The sequence below is a fragment of the Micrasema longulum genome, unplaced genomic scaffold, assembly GCF_059751315.1.
Source record: "Micrasema longulum isolate JH-2025_06_02 unplaced genomic scaffold, ASM5975131v1 h1tg000880l, whole genome shotgun sequence".
NCBI lineage: Eukaryota > Metazoa > Arthropoda > Insecta > Trichoptera > Brachycentridae > Micrasema > Micrasema longulum.
In genome coordinates this window covers 144089-160490 of record NW_028278072.1, presented here as the reverse complement: position 1 = coordinate 160490, position 16402 = coordinate 144089, and the positions used below count along the sequence as shown (strand labels likewise).

The window sequence follows — 16402 nt, the reverse complement described above, 5'->3', positions numbered from 1 at the left end:
CATTTCACTTCATAAAATAGACATATACACATTTTTCAATAATGTCATGAAATTCTATGCCATGATTTATTTTACGATATTATATTCAACAATACTAGCCAATTCCATGATTAATATTATTAGCATTATCGACAAAATCAAGAAAGGAGCTCTGTGCTGGTTTGGACATGTAGAACGAATGGATAGCGAGAGAACGGCTAAGAATATTTACAATGCGAATGTTGATGGATGCAGAAATAGAAGAAGACCGAGAAAGACATGGCATGACCAAATCCAACAAATACTTAAAGATGGACATGTCAAAAGTCGGAATAATTGGCGCGCGTGCATGAGAAGATGTCTGAATGTAGAGGAAGCGAGATCTGTATGCAAAGATAGAGTGTTGTGGCGTTCTATCCTCTCTGCCTACCCTTACGGGGAAACGGCGTGATGGTTTGTTTGTTTTGTTTGAATATATCATTCATTGTGTACTTATGTACGATAGATAAGCAGTTTTTTTAAATAAGAAACTGATGGCAATCGAAGTGAGCAAACAAGCAATAAATTATTATTATATGAATTCGTTTTATTTGCATTGAAATTTTGTTCTGTCGAAAAAACAAGGAAATGTATAAAAAGCGGTAGAATTTCAATCGAATTCGGTAGATCGGTAGATTGCTCCTAAAATCGGTAGATTTACCGAAAAATCGGTAGATATGGCAACGCTGACCTCAAGTATGGTAGGCGAACGCGCCAACGTGCCAGTGTTGCCAGGGAAGCGCTATAAATTTGCTAACTTATTTGTCATATTTTCATTTTCTTATCTGTCTTTGTTGAGTGTCATTTTGCAATCTGTCATTCTCGTGGGCTGAAAATAATTAAATTGATTTGTGACGTTAGTGACTAATTGCTTGGAATTATTATTTCTGTTATAACTGACATTACGTTCGTTCTCAATTAGTAAATAGAGAAACGGGCTTGAAAATAACGCCTATTGACTAATTGTGAATTCGGATTGTTTATTTGTGCGCGTCGTTCACATTTTTTGTTAACATGGAGGGCTTTCATTCTGATAGATTTACTGGAACTGTCGTGCAAGCAGATTTTCAGAAACTATCTCAGACTATCGAGAGCAATATTCAGAAGATATCTCAGAATGGTGAGTACATTAGTTTTTCACATGCGAATTGATTGTCTAACATATTGAATTCGCTTTACGGGCGGGTCACTCGATTAGGCTTATCTAATATTATTTATTTTCAGGTATTGATTTTTAATTTTTCTAGGATATCTACGTTCACGTCTTTCTCGTTGTTTTTTTTTCCATACCTGACTATACTATTTTATGCATTTATAAGGATTCGTCGAATATAAATCACAAGCATGCACGTCATTTACACCTAAAATACTGATTTATACACGCTGTATGGATTTCACTATGAAAATACCTAGTTAATCAGAGGCATCCAATAAAAGTGTTGTTATATCTTGGATCCCTAGTCATTGTGGTATTCCCAGTAACAAAAAGGTGGACTGGTGGAGGCTGTCTATTTATTTGTTTTTAGCTCTACATACTTATTTATAGTAAACAAAAGATCTATTGTATAAACTCAGAACCAATAACAGATTTTCACAAATTGTACAATTGTTCTATTCTGCGGATCCTGCCTTTAGCAATTTCCTACCTTCTCATTATGATGAAGGAGAAGCAACTTCGTACACGGCGACCTACCAATATCATAACTCCCCTGTCATCATCCAATAAAGCTGTATGTAAAATTTTGTGTAAATATATTTAATTAATGGTGTTAAGCTGTAAATATATTATATGTTATAATACATGTGAAATACCAACTCACTAAATGGTATAAATTACTAACAAATGTGTAAATATATAAATAAAAATATTCAATTCAAACTTGAAACTGGCCAGAACACCCCAGTAGGGAAGTGGAAAAGCCACTAAAAAAAGAGAAGAATAAGAAACTGCTAAAGAACATAAATGAAATAAAAATTATAAGGCTAAAGAAATGATGGTCATTCAGAATTAAAGAATATGGAAGAACTTTACAATATGCTGTCAATGATTGTTTTAAGATTTTTTTAATTGTCATTGTGTATAAGTCTCAAAGTAATAACACACACAATACCGCTTATAGAGCCGCCAATATGCACTAAAAATGAAGTAGGATTATCAAACACAAATTTGATTACAGTAAGGAGCATAACAGTGGGCTGTCATCAGGTTGATAATTATCAATATTTATTTGCAAATTGTAATTACAGGTGACACCCGTTGATCACGAGTGAGAGATAAATAAACCACAGCGAGTGCGGATCCCTTATAAAACAATATTTTTCTCAGTGTCTAAATTAAAAATAATCACAATGATAGAAAATGGTGTTAAATTTGCAGTTGTAGGCAGGGATTTTCAATTGCCCGAGTCTACAGTGCGATCAATTGTGCAACAAAAAGTCAAAATATTTTTTTTTGGGATCATTTAAAATCCCGAAATGGAGAAAAAGTTTTTAAAGCAAGCAAAGTTTGGTTTGTTCAATAGATTAATTGATTATACAATGGATTAATTGAGTAGTAAAAGTATATATAAAAATCTATAACTTACCTTAAATATTGCAAATAACAACGGAAGGAATTAGGTACTGTAACAAATGTCGATCTGTCAATATTTGAATGCCGTTTAAAGTGGGATTACGGATTGCAGCCTAGCGGAAAAAATAGACACCATAGAGAAGATTTGCAGCAATTAGAAAACAAAAACCCGACATTATTATTTAATTTATTATGGGAAAAATAAAATTGTAAAGTTAGTGTTCGTTTGAACATCATACGGTATCTAAGGGTTAATAATGATGCTTAATAATTTGTAAGTATTTAATTTAACTATTGATAATTGGAACATAAAATTATTTATTAATCTGTTTACTGAATTCAATCGCAGGGTAATTATTATGACGAGGTAACTTTAAAATCAGCATTTTTGAGTTACCCTAGAACACATTGTTTTATCCTCCAAATCATCATAATATGGTTTAAATCAATCACGACTTGCCTATTTCTAGCATTCATGGAGGAAGATATAAATGTGTGTTTTTGGTTGGTAAATCAAAAATGCTGATTTTTAAGTTATTTACTTGTAATTATTTCACTAAATATTGTCCATATAAATTTAATCTTTTTTTGAATTATTTTATTTTGATTTCATTATGAAAATGAACTATTACATTATTTATAGAATTATTAAAGAATTCAATTACAAATTTTAGATAAATGATCTTAATTTTGCCACACTCTCGGAGCGATAATTCACTCTTGCTTATAGAAAGCACTTTAATTCTATTGTATAGAACATTAGCGTTTTAGATTTTTGTTCGGTTTTTAGTTTAAGAACAAACGTGCAGCGTATGGTTTCTGTTTGCGCTTACAATTCTCAGCCTGAGTACTTACGGCTCTTTGTATTGCTGTATACTGTAGCTAACTTCGCAATTGATAACCATAAAATGGTTTTTGTTTGTATGGGTGACTATAAGCCGGTGGCACATTATTACACTGAGTCCACATCACTGTGTTATATTTTGATATGTATTAATTTTTATTATGTATTTGTATATTGATGTGCGTCATAGTATTAACATATTATCTATCTATGTATTACTACTACTACTACTACTACCATCACGCCATTTCCCCGTAGGGGTAGGCAGAGAGAATGGACCGCCACACACGTCTATCCTGGCATACACTCCTAGCCTCTTCCACATTCATACATCTTGTCATACATGCCCTTCGGTTCTGTCTGCTTTTGACATGACCAGACTTAAGATTTTGGTTTATCTGATCATGCCACGTCTTCCTTGGTCGTCCTCGTCTAACGTTGCCGTTCACATTGCAGTACACAGGAGTATCTTGTATTGATTTAATATATAGGAGTACACTCTATGTATTGATTTAATATATAGGAGTACACTTGACACGGAACTTTCTAGCAAGTCAAGACATGAAAAGTAATAATTGTGCAATAGTAGAATTGTGTATTGTGTATTTTTAAAATGTTATGTTTGTTTATAAATCATTATTATTGTTAATAAGTGGTGCCTTAGAAATTCGAACATCAAAAACATTTTTTTAGTAAAATTCGCTAATGACATGATACATTGTTTGACACTTTTATTCAATAGAAGAACTTTTTTCCTTCTTTAAAAAAAAAGCTTCCTTGCTGGGTTGCGCTTTGTCTAAGAAAATATTTTACACTTTTTTATATCTGGAGGTTAACCCCAGTAGCACTTAGGTCAGATTTTGGTCAAACAGAAAGTACGTCTAAATAGCCATTTTTTTAGTGCAATAAGTGCGCAAGTCGGTTAGGAAGATATGTCTATGTTGACATAAGGTTTAAAGGTATTGAGATATTTCACATAAAAGGTGCATAGTTTGCATTAGAACACAAAAAATATTGTCATGAATGTGGTGAAAGAAATGCCTATGTTGACTTAGGTAATTTTATGTAAAAAATCGCACAGAAACAAACAAAACCATCTCCAGAACTAAAAGCTTTTTTGACATAAGCTTTTCTAGAATTAACCCCCAGATATATCATACACCTGTTCGCACCTGATGGTGCAAAGGGCGCTGCATTAGTACACTAAATGTGGCATATATAATTCATCTGTTATATGAAGGTAAGATGATCAACCTTGCACTTCAGGTTCCAGTCCAGGAATGTAAATTGTTGCAGTGAAGAGCCACCTTTTTAATCAGTGTTTCATGTTGAACTTCCCAGGACCTGAAGCATGGTACCAGTGCCATATAAATAATTTCGCAAGACAACGAACCCATGTTTTACCCACTTGACTTGATCCACTCAATCCATGCACATTGCACAACCCGTCTCCATTATCCACTTTTGTCAGCCTATCAAGAAACTTAGCTATTCAAAACCTTCTTAAACCAACCTATTCAAAATTATAAAACAAAATCTGGTCGAAACCTGCCAACCTTACTTTGACCCAACCTTACACACAGACCAATATTTCATTTTCATTCAGGCAGGTGCTATAAAAAAATGTTGCTTTTGATAAGTTTAATCCAATTTTAATCCAGTTTTTTGTTTCAGTATCTTCAATGCAGAAAATGGTCAACCAACTCAATACTACTCAAGATTCTAATGATATCAGAAACCAATTGTAAGTTTTACTATGTTTTGCTTAAATGTGTATAAATTGAATTTGAGTTAACTCGTTTTACCAGGCCTAAAACCCAAGTTTTTAGATTAACAAATCAGGAAAAATGAAAAGAAAATAAAATTGTATAAAGATAATTGAAGGAATGTCAATGAATTGTCAACATAATATGGAGATTTTTAAACTTTTCTCTGGACACATGCATATTACTTGCACATACGGGTTCGGTGGTGGTACAGCCATGTAGAGCAAATGGATGTTGAAAAAACGGCTACCATAAATAATGTGGTGTGATTTTTGATGGATAGCAAAGCAGGGTAAGGTCAAGAAAGACGTACCATATTTTGAGGACGATAAAATGAATCGGACCATAAGATGCACCCCGAAATATATCTAAATTTTAGAAAAAAAAACCTTTTTTTTTTTTCTTTTTTTTTATACGCCTCCACTCGAAAAACGTCTTGGACGATAAGATTCACAGGACCATAAGACGCACTCCAATTTTTGGTTAAATTATAATGAATCTTAGAGGATGTTCAAATATATTTATATTTAGACCACAGTGAACATTGTCATTGGCTCATTTAATTTCTTAATTATTATCATTTTTTATGTCATACTATACTGATTATTTGTGATTTCAGTCAGCCCATTCAAAATTACACGGAGAAACTAGCTCGTGACACCTCAGCCCTGTTGAAGAAAATAATGACCATGACTTTATCAGGGCCAAATTTGCACCAACAAAAGTTGACTAGAGACAGATTGAGTGAGGAGTTTTTGAGTGTTTTGCATGTTTTTCAGGTGAGGGATCAATCCATAAATGCTTCTAAAGTATCCCATTTTAATCTATAATTTTATTTATTTATTATTCATAAACGGCATAAATTGCCTCCACGAACATGAAAAGTAAAAAATATTAATAAAAAATACAAAACTGTAATAATCATAAAAGTTCATAAGTTAACAAAAAACCCACAACTTTTTTAAACATGACATTAGAATCCAGAAAGTCCAGAACCAAATAATATATCCATGTCTACATTAATGAATTTATATAACGAATTATTCATTAGTTTTTTTTATACATTAAACAGCCAGGGGGCTTTTACAGTAAAGAGTTACTTACAAATTAAATAAAATAAATTTTATGTTTGTAGCACTAACTTTGTGGTTATTCATTATAATAAAAGATATAAAAACAACATAATAAAAATAAATAGAATAGAATTCATTAGTTAAGTAAATCTTGATAAAAAAGTTTGTATAGCTTTGAAATGGGTCGGTAGAAAAAAAAGTGGTTAAAAACAAGGTTGTTTTTATGTACTTTATTTCATTAACCCTTAGACTGCAAAGCAGTTTTTCAAGAATCTAATCAGAAATCCTATTATTTATATATTTTTATCAAATACCTAGTTTTCCAAACACACCACCGTTTTAAAAATTAATGGCATTTTCAAGAAAAATCTTCAATTTCATATATTTCTATTTCACGCTGTTCGCATCATATTTTCGTGCAGCGGTTATTAACTATATAGGTATATAACTCATATATAACTGTATGAGATTGCTTCGGGAATAAATATATAACATCGCTGCTGTTTTCATTATTATCCATATACGTATATCGTATATGTGTATATCATCACTATCATACGTATTGTTATATAACTTTTCTACATTCCATTTTTCGACATGTACAAATTTTTATTATTTATTTTTTTCTATTATTATTTTGTATATTGTTTTGATTATTTTGCATATTGCTTACTTGTATATTAAATATTTTTGATTTATATATCGAAGAGTCCTGACTAAACACGGAATTTTCCAACAAGTCGGGACATAAAAAATATATAATTGTGTCTATGTAAAATTGTGTATTTTGTGCATTAAATAAATAAAAATCAAACAGGGAACCTCATTCGTAATATAAGCGCTAACAATTACACCACGAGGCGGATACAAATTAATAGTTTCACTTCCTTAAAAATGAAACCAATTTGTATAAAACCTGTAACTAGTGTGCGAAACTAAATAATCACCCGTCGCCATAGAATTAAGATTAGTCCAGAAGGAGCATAGAATCATATTTTTATACATCAGACTGTGTCCAATAATTCCCCCAATTAGACACACTTTCGCCGCGCATATACTTGAAGTCACCGCATCATATATTGACAGATCATGAAGAATATAACCATAACACAGTATAAATATAACCATAGCCAGCTTTCGTGTGGCTCTTGAAATCGGAAAACGTGGCAAACCATTCACCGATGGAGAAATGATAAAAGAATGCTTGATTGCAGTAGCCGAAGAAATATGCCCCAAAAAGGTAAATTTATTTAAAAGTGTCAGTTTGTCAGCAAACACCGTGGCTCGGAGGGTGCAAGACATCGCAGAAAATATATCATCTCAACTGTCTGACAAAAATGGACATGAGTGGTTTTCTCTAGCATTGGATGAGTTGACGGATGTATCAGATACTGCTCAGGTGTTGATTTTTATCCGCGGAGTAGATAAAAGCTATGAAGTGTATGAAAAACTTCTTGATATTGATAGTATTCACGGTTCGACAACTGGGGCAGATATTTTTAAGGGAGTTGAAAATGCCATTAATTAAAAGAACCTTCTATGGAAAAATTTGAAATCTATTACAACTGATGGAGGCAAAAATATGTGTGGTAAAAATAAAGGAGTGGTTGCACTTGTGTCAAAGGCTGTAGAAAATGATGGTGGTTCAAAACCATTTGTCTTACATTGTATCATTCATCGACAGTCCTTGTGCGGAAAATGTTTGGATATGTCTGAAGTTCTAAAACCAGTCATATCAGTTGTTAACTTCATCAGATCCACTGGGCTGAATTACCGACAATTCCGCGAGTTTATTCAAAAGATTGGAGAAAATGACTTACCATATCATACTTCCGTACGCTGGCTTAGCTGCGGAAAAGTCCTTAAGCGCTTTTTTGAACTTCGAGCAGAGATCGGTTTTTTTTTAAATGAGAAGCAGCGCCCTTTTGCCGATTTAGAAAATAGTGAATGGATGTGGAAGTTAGCATTCTATGTCGATTTGACAAATCATATGAACGAACTGAATTTGAAATTGCAAGGAGAAAATCAGCTTCTTCCTGATTTATACACCAATATCAAATCCTTCAGGCAGAAAATAATACTATTTCAATCCCAATTACGTAAAAAATGTTTCACACATTTTAAAACATGTGAAATATTCAGCCACACTACAGAGACTGAATTTCCCGTCGATTTTGCAATCGAAACTTTGAGTGCTTTGAAAATAAATTTTGATACTCGTTTCTCAGATTTTGATGTCATTGCGAATGAAATAAATCTTTTTCAAAATCCTTTTGATTCTGACATTGAAACCCTGGCTCCGGAAGTCCAAATGGAAATTATTGATTTACAGTGCAGTGATATGACTAAGAACAAATATCAAAATTCATCTTTGCTGGAATTTTATAAGAGTCTTCCACTGGAACAATTTGATAATTTGCATAAATTTGCTCGTGGGTTGTTTTCTGTTTTTGGTACTACTTACTTGTGTGAGAAAACGTTTTCCAAGATGAAGTACACAAATAATGATTACAGATCTCAATTAACCGATGAGAATCTTAAATCTCTTTTGATAATTGGTACAAGTAAAATTGATCCACAACTACAAACTATTGTCGGTGGAAAATCACAATTACATAAATCTCATTAGTGTTTTTGTTTTACTGTGATTAGTGGGATTCATTTAAATTATGTGTTAGTTATTAATATGCTTAAACGTAGATACTTGAGTGAAGTTTTCTGCGTCATCATTTCTGTCGTTAGGTTTTACCTTGCAAGTAAATAAAACCGAGTAATTATCATTCTGTGTTTTCTTCTTCAACTTATCACAGCAATAGTAACAACAATGAATCAATGGCTGTCGCGGGCCAGATTGATGACACTGGCGGGCCGGATTTGGCCCGCGGGCCGTAGTTTGGAGACTCCTGACCTAGACAATGAGCTGGAACAGTGCTACAAAAAAGAGACTATACATTGGATGTTAATATAAGTTTTTTTGTAATGTGTCAAAAAAATGGTAAAGGTTCTGCTGACAATCAGCGCTCTTTAGGAAACCAGCACCATTGATTTATACAGAGAATGTTTTAATGACGTCATCCGCCGCCACATAACGGCCGCTGGATGACAGCACCGCTCTCCTAGGAAACCATAGTCTTAAAGCATCTTGTTTACGCACCCGAGTCTCTTTCTCTTTGTTGTTATCGTTGTTTATATAAATGTTTTTCTTTTATAATTAGGCAACACAGAGGACTGCTGCTCAAAAAACCAACGAGGAAGTTCGAAGGCACAAACCCAAAAATAAACTGGGAAGCGATCCATTCAACTTAGGTTTGTTAACAAACAAAATTAATTTTAATATAAATAATTGATTTAAGAGTTGTGGGGTGCTTTATGATGGTTTTTTGATATGAATGAATTTTAAAAATGATTTCTAGGCAATGCTGCAAATGAACTAATTGAATTGGAAGCTGCAAGCAATCGAAAGGAGCAGATTCAAGCTCAAATATTGACTGAACAAGAGTTGAGAAATTCAGAAGAACAGGAGCAACATGTTTTGGAACTTGAGGTATATTATAAAAATTACATGTTTGCATAAAATAGTTTCTGTTGTAAAATATAAATGTATTTGAATGACATGTGACATATATTTAAAAAAATAAAATAATATTGTACCGTCCTTCTTAAAACAGATTTCCCTAGAAGAAGAGTCTTAAACTAATTTTGGACAAAAACATATTTGACCAATTATACTAATAAAAAAAATTTGGCCAATAATAGAAGCTTTAAAATAAAAATACTTCATCCATAATATTTTTTTCTATTTTGATAAGAACCGTTGTTTCATTATGTAGAATATTGAAGTTTATTTACTGGGATTTACTGGGATCTACTGCAATTTACTGGGATCATTTACTGGGATTGGCTGGTTTGAGTGATTACTTTCATCATCATCATTCCCTTTCCGCACCTAATGGTGCATAGGGCACTGCATTGGTATGTCAATTGCAGCCTATCTTGATCATTTTTGTTACATGAAGGTAAGGTGATCAGTCTTATGCTTCAGATACCAGTTAAGGGACAATGAAATATTCTAATGGAAAAACACCCTTTTAAAATAATATTTCATATCAACCATGCCGGAAATCGAACCCGAGACCTCTTGCATGGTAGGCAAATGCGCTTACACCACGAGGCCGATCAAATGATCACTTTACACATTGTAATATTCACCATCCTGACTATATTTGAACTCCCATCTCACCAGTTTTTGGAACCGGCATAATATATGTATGTGAGATTTCCAGGGATTTCCATTTTGGCGGCCTCCGTGGTGTAGCGGTCAAGACGCTTGACTCACGCACGGAAGGTTCCGGGTTCGATTCCCGGTGAGAACACAAAAAATAAAAATGTGATTTTTCTCAAGCCTGGGTGTTCTGTGATATGTAATTCGCCACTGTAATTGGGCCTCCTGGCCTGTTGTGGTGCAAAAATAAATGTAAATGTAAAATGTAAATGTAAATATGGAAGTCTAGGCATCAGTTTAAATTATCACTTTACAACTGTGTAACATTCGCCTTGTGTTGATCACCCATATTTATTCATTTCTCCTATCTGTTGATTTTTATAAAGTGAAACCGCACTTACCTTTATCGGCATGGGTGAGATTCATCTGAATTTTCACCTACTATATTTTTAAATCTTGATAAATTATCTAGGTTTTAAATCCAGTACATTAGTATTTGGGTAAAATTTGGGGCCGTTGTAAAATTCCTCACCAAATAAGGAAAAAAATCAGAAAACCACCCACAAAGAGATGTCAGAAGCTTACGGGGAGTCTGCTCCTACATTATTGACAGTTCAAAAGTGTCCCAGTGAATTTACAAGGGGCATAGAGAGCATAGAAGACGACGAGCGATCCGGTCGGCCAATCGAGGCCAGTAATGAAGAAACTGTGGAGAAAATAGTAAATTTAATATTAGAGGATACCACAACGAAGGTGAAAAGGATAGCCGAGATTACCAGCCTATCCACTGGTACCATTGTTTCTATTTTACACGACCCGTCTACACATGTCAAAAATCATTGCAAGATGGGTGCTGAGACTCCTAATGCCACTTCAAAAATCTCACCGCGTACAACGCGTGGTGATAATTCTAAAGAAACTATTGACAAAATTGTTACTGGGGATGAAACCTGGGTTCATCACTATGATCCTGAGAGTAAGCGGGAGTCCATGCAGTGGCACCGAAAAGGTACATAGCACCCAAAGAATTTCAAGGTGACACAATCCGCTGGGGAGGTCATGGCTACAGTTTTCTGGGATTCCCAGGGAATTTTTTTATAGATTACTAGAAAAAGGGCATCAATATCACCGGAAAAAAACTACTCTAGCATCCTTTATCAATTGAGGGAGGCGATCTAAGAGTAAAGGCGGGGGAAATTGGTCAAAGGGATCCTGCTCCTCCACGACAATGCACCGGTACACAAGGCTCAAGTTGCAAAGGCTGCAGTTCCTGAATGAGGTTTTGCAAAAATCAATCACCCACCGTATAGTCCAGACCTGGCACCAAGTGATTTTTTTTTTTCTCCAAATCTAAAGAAAGACATTCGTGGGAAACAATTTGACGACGATGACTCATTAAAAGCGGCGATTAATGAGGAGTTTGATAAAAAACTGGAATCATATTTTTTTAGGGTTTAAGTAAATTTATTGCTAGAAGTAAGAAGTGCATAGATATTATGGGTGACTTTATTGAGAAATGAAAAAAAAATTACTGACCCAAGTCTTTTCCTTCATACCCACACCGAGAATAAATTGAACGTCCCTCGTATATTCTCAAAATATTTTTGTTAAATATATTGTTGATTCTGCAGTTAGAGAGGATAATTAACTCTTAAAAGACTGTCCTAAAAATCCCTCTGGAGAGTGTACTGTAACGTCATGTTAAATAAAGCAAAATGTGACATGTTTTTAAATAAAGGTATTTAAAAACAAAAATTGAACACATATGTATTAGAGTAATATTTGAGTATTTAATTATATAATTATAATGGAAACCCTCAGTACTTCAACGGTGTTCTTGTAATATTGCGCAATCCTGTAATGACCACGCTGTCGGCCAGTCCGTCTACCATCTGCCGTCTACCACTTGACCAGTTGTTTTCCTTTCCGTCCTAGTTAAGCTAGTACCACGTGATCCGTAGTATTAGCGTTCTCAGAAATACGCTCATAATAATATATACTGTTCAATAATCTATTTTCCAAAATTTGTAATAGTTATAATTTAATTTAGGCCTGTTATAATAAAATACAACCTCATTATTAAAAAAAAGATACATATGTATATCAAGTCTTGTATTTTATGTAGACTCAAAGGTTAAAAGAAAAAAATCACCTATTTGCATTATTTATATATTTTACTAGGCTACTTTCTCCTCAAAGAGATTCTGCATCTCTGTTGATATATTTGTCAAACTTGATTTGTGTTTTCAGAGGAACATCGTCAGTGTGAATGAAATTTTCAGAGAACTAGGTTCGACAATTCACGACCAATCTTCAGTTATTGACTCAATTGAAGCAAATATTGAAAACGCTTCTGGACATGTGGAAACTGGTGTTGAACAATTGCGGCAGACATCAAACTACCAGGTATGGTGCTTGACTTAATATGTTCGCTGTACTGTGTGCAATTTTTATATAAAAAATAAGTTAATTTATTGAACGTGGCTGAACTTCAATGTGGCAAAACCTTTGTAATTTATTAAAATAATAATTATTTTGATATTGACTGGCATGCAGCGGGAATCTCAGACCTACCAATGAGAACATTTTCAAACGATAAGTTTATAAAAATAACATTTATCAGATAATTTTGTTCCTTGTAAAGGAAATATTGATCTATCGAATGAATCAAACTGAGTTGAATATAAATGCATCAGAGATTACAGTGAGCGAGCAAATATTGAAAACGACCATAGTCAGGATCCACATTGGTGTCACGGCAATGAAATCATCCATGTTTGAAATTCCCATTCTTAAGGTTTTTTTATTTATAAATTTATTTATCAACCCTTACGGATTATTATATTCATTTTACAAAATTAATATATATTTTTTTAAGCATACTCTGTTGTTGATAGTAATATTTTTTACATCTTTTGAAAAGTTTACCCGAGTCCTTTGTTTAGTTTTGTCTGGTAGTTTATTGTATAATTTCAGTCCCTGGTTTATTAGTCTCGACTGTCCTTGTCTCGTTTTAGAAGGTTGTATATGATATTTTTCTGAGATTCTCGTATTGTGTCCATGTTAACTATTTTTTTTTCAAGTTTTAGTTCTTCGTCTACAATTACAGTGGCTAATTTACGAATAAATTTTGAGGATTCTAGTTTAAAGAGTTCAGTTATATATAAATGCTTAGTTTGTTTAAAGAGTTATTTAGTTTGTTAGATAGAGAAGGTCATATACTAACTTTAATTATTTTTTTTGCTGTCTTTGTAGTTTGTTTGTCATTTTGATTTCCTGTTCAATCCTATTGAATTATTGATTTAGTATAAATTAAAATATGCAGCATCTTTGGAAAAGTTCAGTATTAGTTTTAAGGGATGAGTTATGAGAAAACATATGTTTTGTATGGAAATGTCACATATAATACCATGAAAGTACTTCCTCCACATACCCAAAACTGTTTTAAAGACCGTCGGTTTTCCTATCGGTTTCACTCATACAAAAAACCAATGTTTTTTTTTAATCAATAAATAAGTTTTCAATTTCGTATATTGCGATTTTAATTTTTTTTATTTTATTTTTTTATTGAAGGAATAACCCGCTAAGCCTCTATTTTGAGGCTTGTCAGCAGGTGGGATAGAGGGATATGGAAGAAGGTAATGAAAAGTACACCACAACACCCAGACCAATTGAGAAAAAAATCTTTCTTGGATTTTTTTCTTGCAACTGGCGGGAATCGAACCCGCGACGCCAGTTTCACAGATAGCCGTCTAACCAACTGCGCCACGGCGCCTGTCTAACTACTACTTTAATTTAACTACTACTTTCACTGTTCCTTTCACTGCGAGTGTGGCAAATTATATGGAGGGCTTTTGTCGGATTTTGTCATTCATCCTTATGACTATCGTATCACAATAGCCTATGTCCATTACCTTAATTTTAAAATTTTACAACATTAGATTAGGTTATTACTATTATTATTTTAAAATTTCCTGACTTTGACGCCCTTCATATAAGTCACCAAAAGATAAATCCCAAAATCACGCATGTAGCACCGTTTATTTAAACGTTATTAACTACATCAATTTTATACAGTCACAGTGAAAGTTTTAGTAGTAGGAAGGTACTACGTTTGACAATTTCAACACCGAAGGTTAGCATCACTACTTCCCTTTAATGGGAAAGGACGGCACAAAACATTAGTTCAGTTCATATCCAGAGACCTTGGGCTCCTGGACAGTATAAAAAATTTAATTTACCAACCATTCTGCACATTCTCTCAAAGATGAGAATTTCACAAGTATCGGTCACTATATTATGGGACACCCCTGAGAATCTCCCATTTCTCCACCCAAGACATATAGCACAGAATCTGAAAAATTATGAGATATAGCGATTATTATATAGTCAGAATGGTGTGTAAAGTAATAATTCTAACCAGCCAATTCCTGTTAATGCCAGACTTTCATTTCCTCTTCTCTAAGAAGTTCTTCATCTAGTTGATATCACCAATCTGTCCATCATATTAATGACTTTTAAAACAATAGGTTTTAAATTGCTTTCTATTTTGTCTTTTCTGTTTGTTTTGCCAAATAATTTTACTTATCATGTTGTTTTATTTTATTTCAGAATAAACTCAGGAAGAAAAAAGTTTACTTGATCATAATCATTACTGTTATCATAGCTGTTCTGGCTATAATAATTTTTGCACACTGATGAGATATATGTATCTCATTTTTACATAATGTTGGAGAATAAAGCATAATGTAATATATTATTCTTATACGTATTATATACTCTTTATGTAAGTATTAATTAAATTATTTTAAACAAAAATTAATTAAGCTATTTGTATATTTGATCAAATATATAACAATATTTTTTTTTGGATTGAATTGTACATATGTAATACATATGCAAAATATACTATTTAGTAAAATATATCTTGCGATTCTATGTATAGTAAATTTTGGTTTTGTGCCTGTTTTTAATTCATAAATATACTTAAAATTGAATTTTTTTCTTTCTAATCCAGTAATAAGAAGGCCGATGGATTGACTAAAATGAATTTATTTTATATAACCCACTATTGAATGGTGCATAGTGTAATTTATATTGATTTAAATTAGTTATTCCAAAATATAACATTTTATGTCGTTAATTTGCGCATTTATGTTTTGTCTATAATTCAGAAATTGAGACACATATAGCAACGACCATTTGATTTAAAAATTGATTGAGTTTTATGTTTGTGAAGTCTTATGCCAAATAAACACACTCAGGCTGAGAATCAGTTGGCAAGCAACAATATAATAATATGTAACTCATATCAAAGTACTGTTTTTTGGAGACACTAAATTGGTAACCAAGTGTTGTCGATTGATATGGTGTTTGTTTTGGAGAATGTATATATATAGAATATGTATGTTGAAATCTAACACAATCGTTCAGTTATATTTTATTTTTCAGTTACAATTGTTTCACTTTATTTGTGTACATTTTATCCGTTAAATTTTAATTTTACCCATTGTTAAGGATGTAGTGGTTATACAGTGAGTACTCCATTAGAAATCTAACCCAGAAATTCATGAACTGTATCATTTATTACAGTATGAGGAGGATGATTTCATATTCACAATAAATTAACAATAAAAAGAAACCTAGAGATTTAGGCATTTTGAAAAGCTACTTACTTATGTCAAGAACTCAGCAATACGCTCATGTGACATTTTGAAAACAGGGTGTGGTGCTTAAAACTTCGGTTATTTTTTCCCTTGTTATCGTGCTTCTTAATGTCTATTAATTTGTCAACTTTTCTTCTCTTTGGTAGAAGGTTTCGCTTATTTTATTTTAGCTTGATAGATACATGTATGCACTTCACACTATCATATTATAATAGATTGTTAACCATTTTTAATATATTTT

The 16402-nt window shown here is 32.8% G+C and overlaps 1 protein-coding gene across 1 annotated transcript; it reads left to right on the top strand.

Moving 5' to 3' along the window:
* Nucleotides 1-805: 805 nt before the first annotated feature.
* Nucleotides 806-15333, top strand: Syx7 (syntaxin 7). Its single transcript, XM_088231395.1, has 7 exons — nucleotides 806-1138; nucleotides 5109-5178; nucleotides 5820-5979; nucleotides 9489-9579; nucleotides 9687-9817; nucleotides 12746-12901; nucleotides 15107-15333. The coding sequence occupies exons 1-7, from the start codon at nucleotides 1033-1035 to the stop codon at nucleotides 15191-15193; spliced, it is 801 nt and encodes a 266-aa protein (XP_088087521.1). The 5' UTR covers nucleotides 806-1032; the 3' UTR covers nucleotides 15194-15333.
* Nucleotides 15334-16402: the final 1069 nt, after the last annotated feature.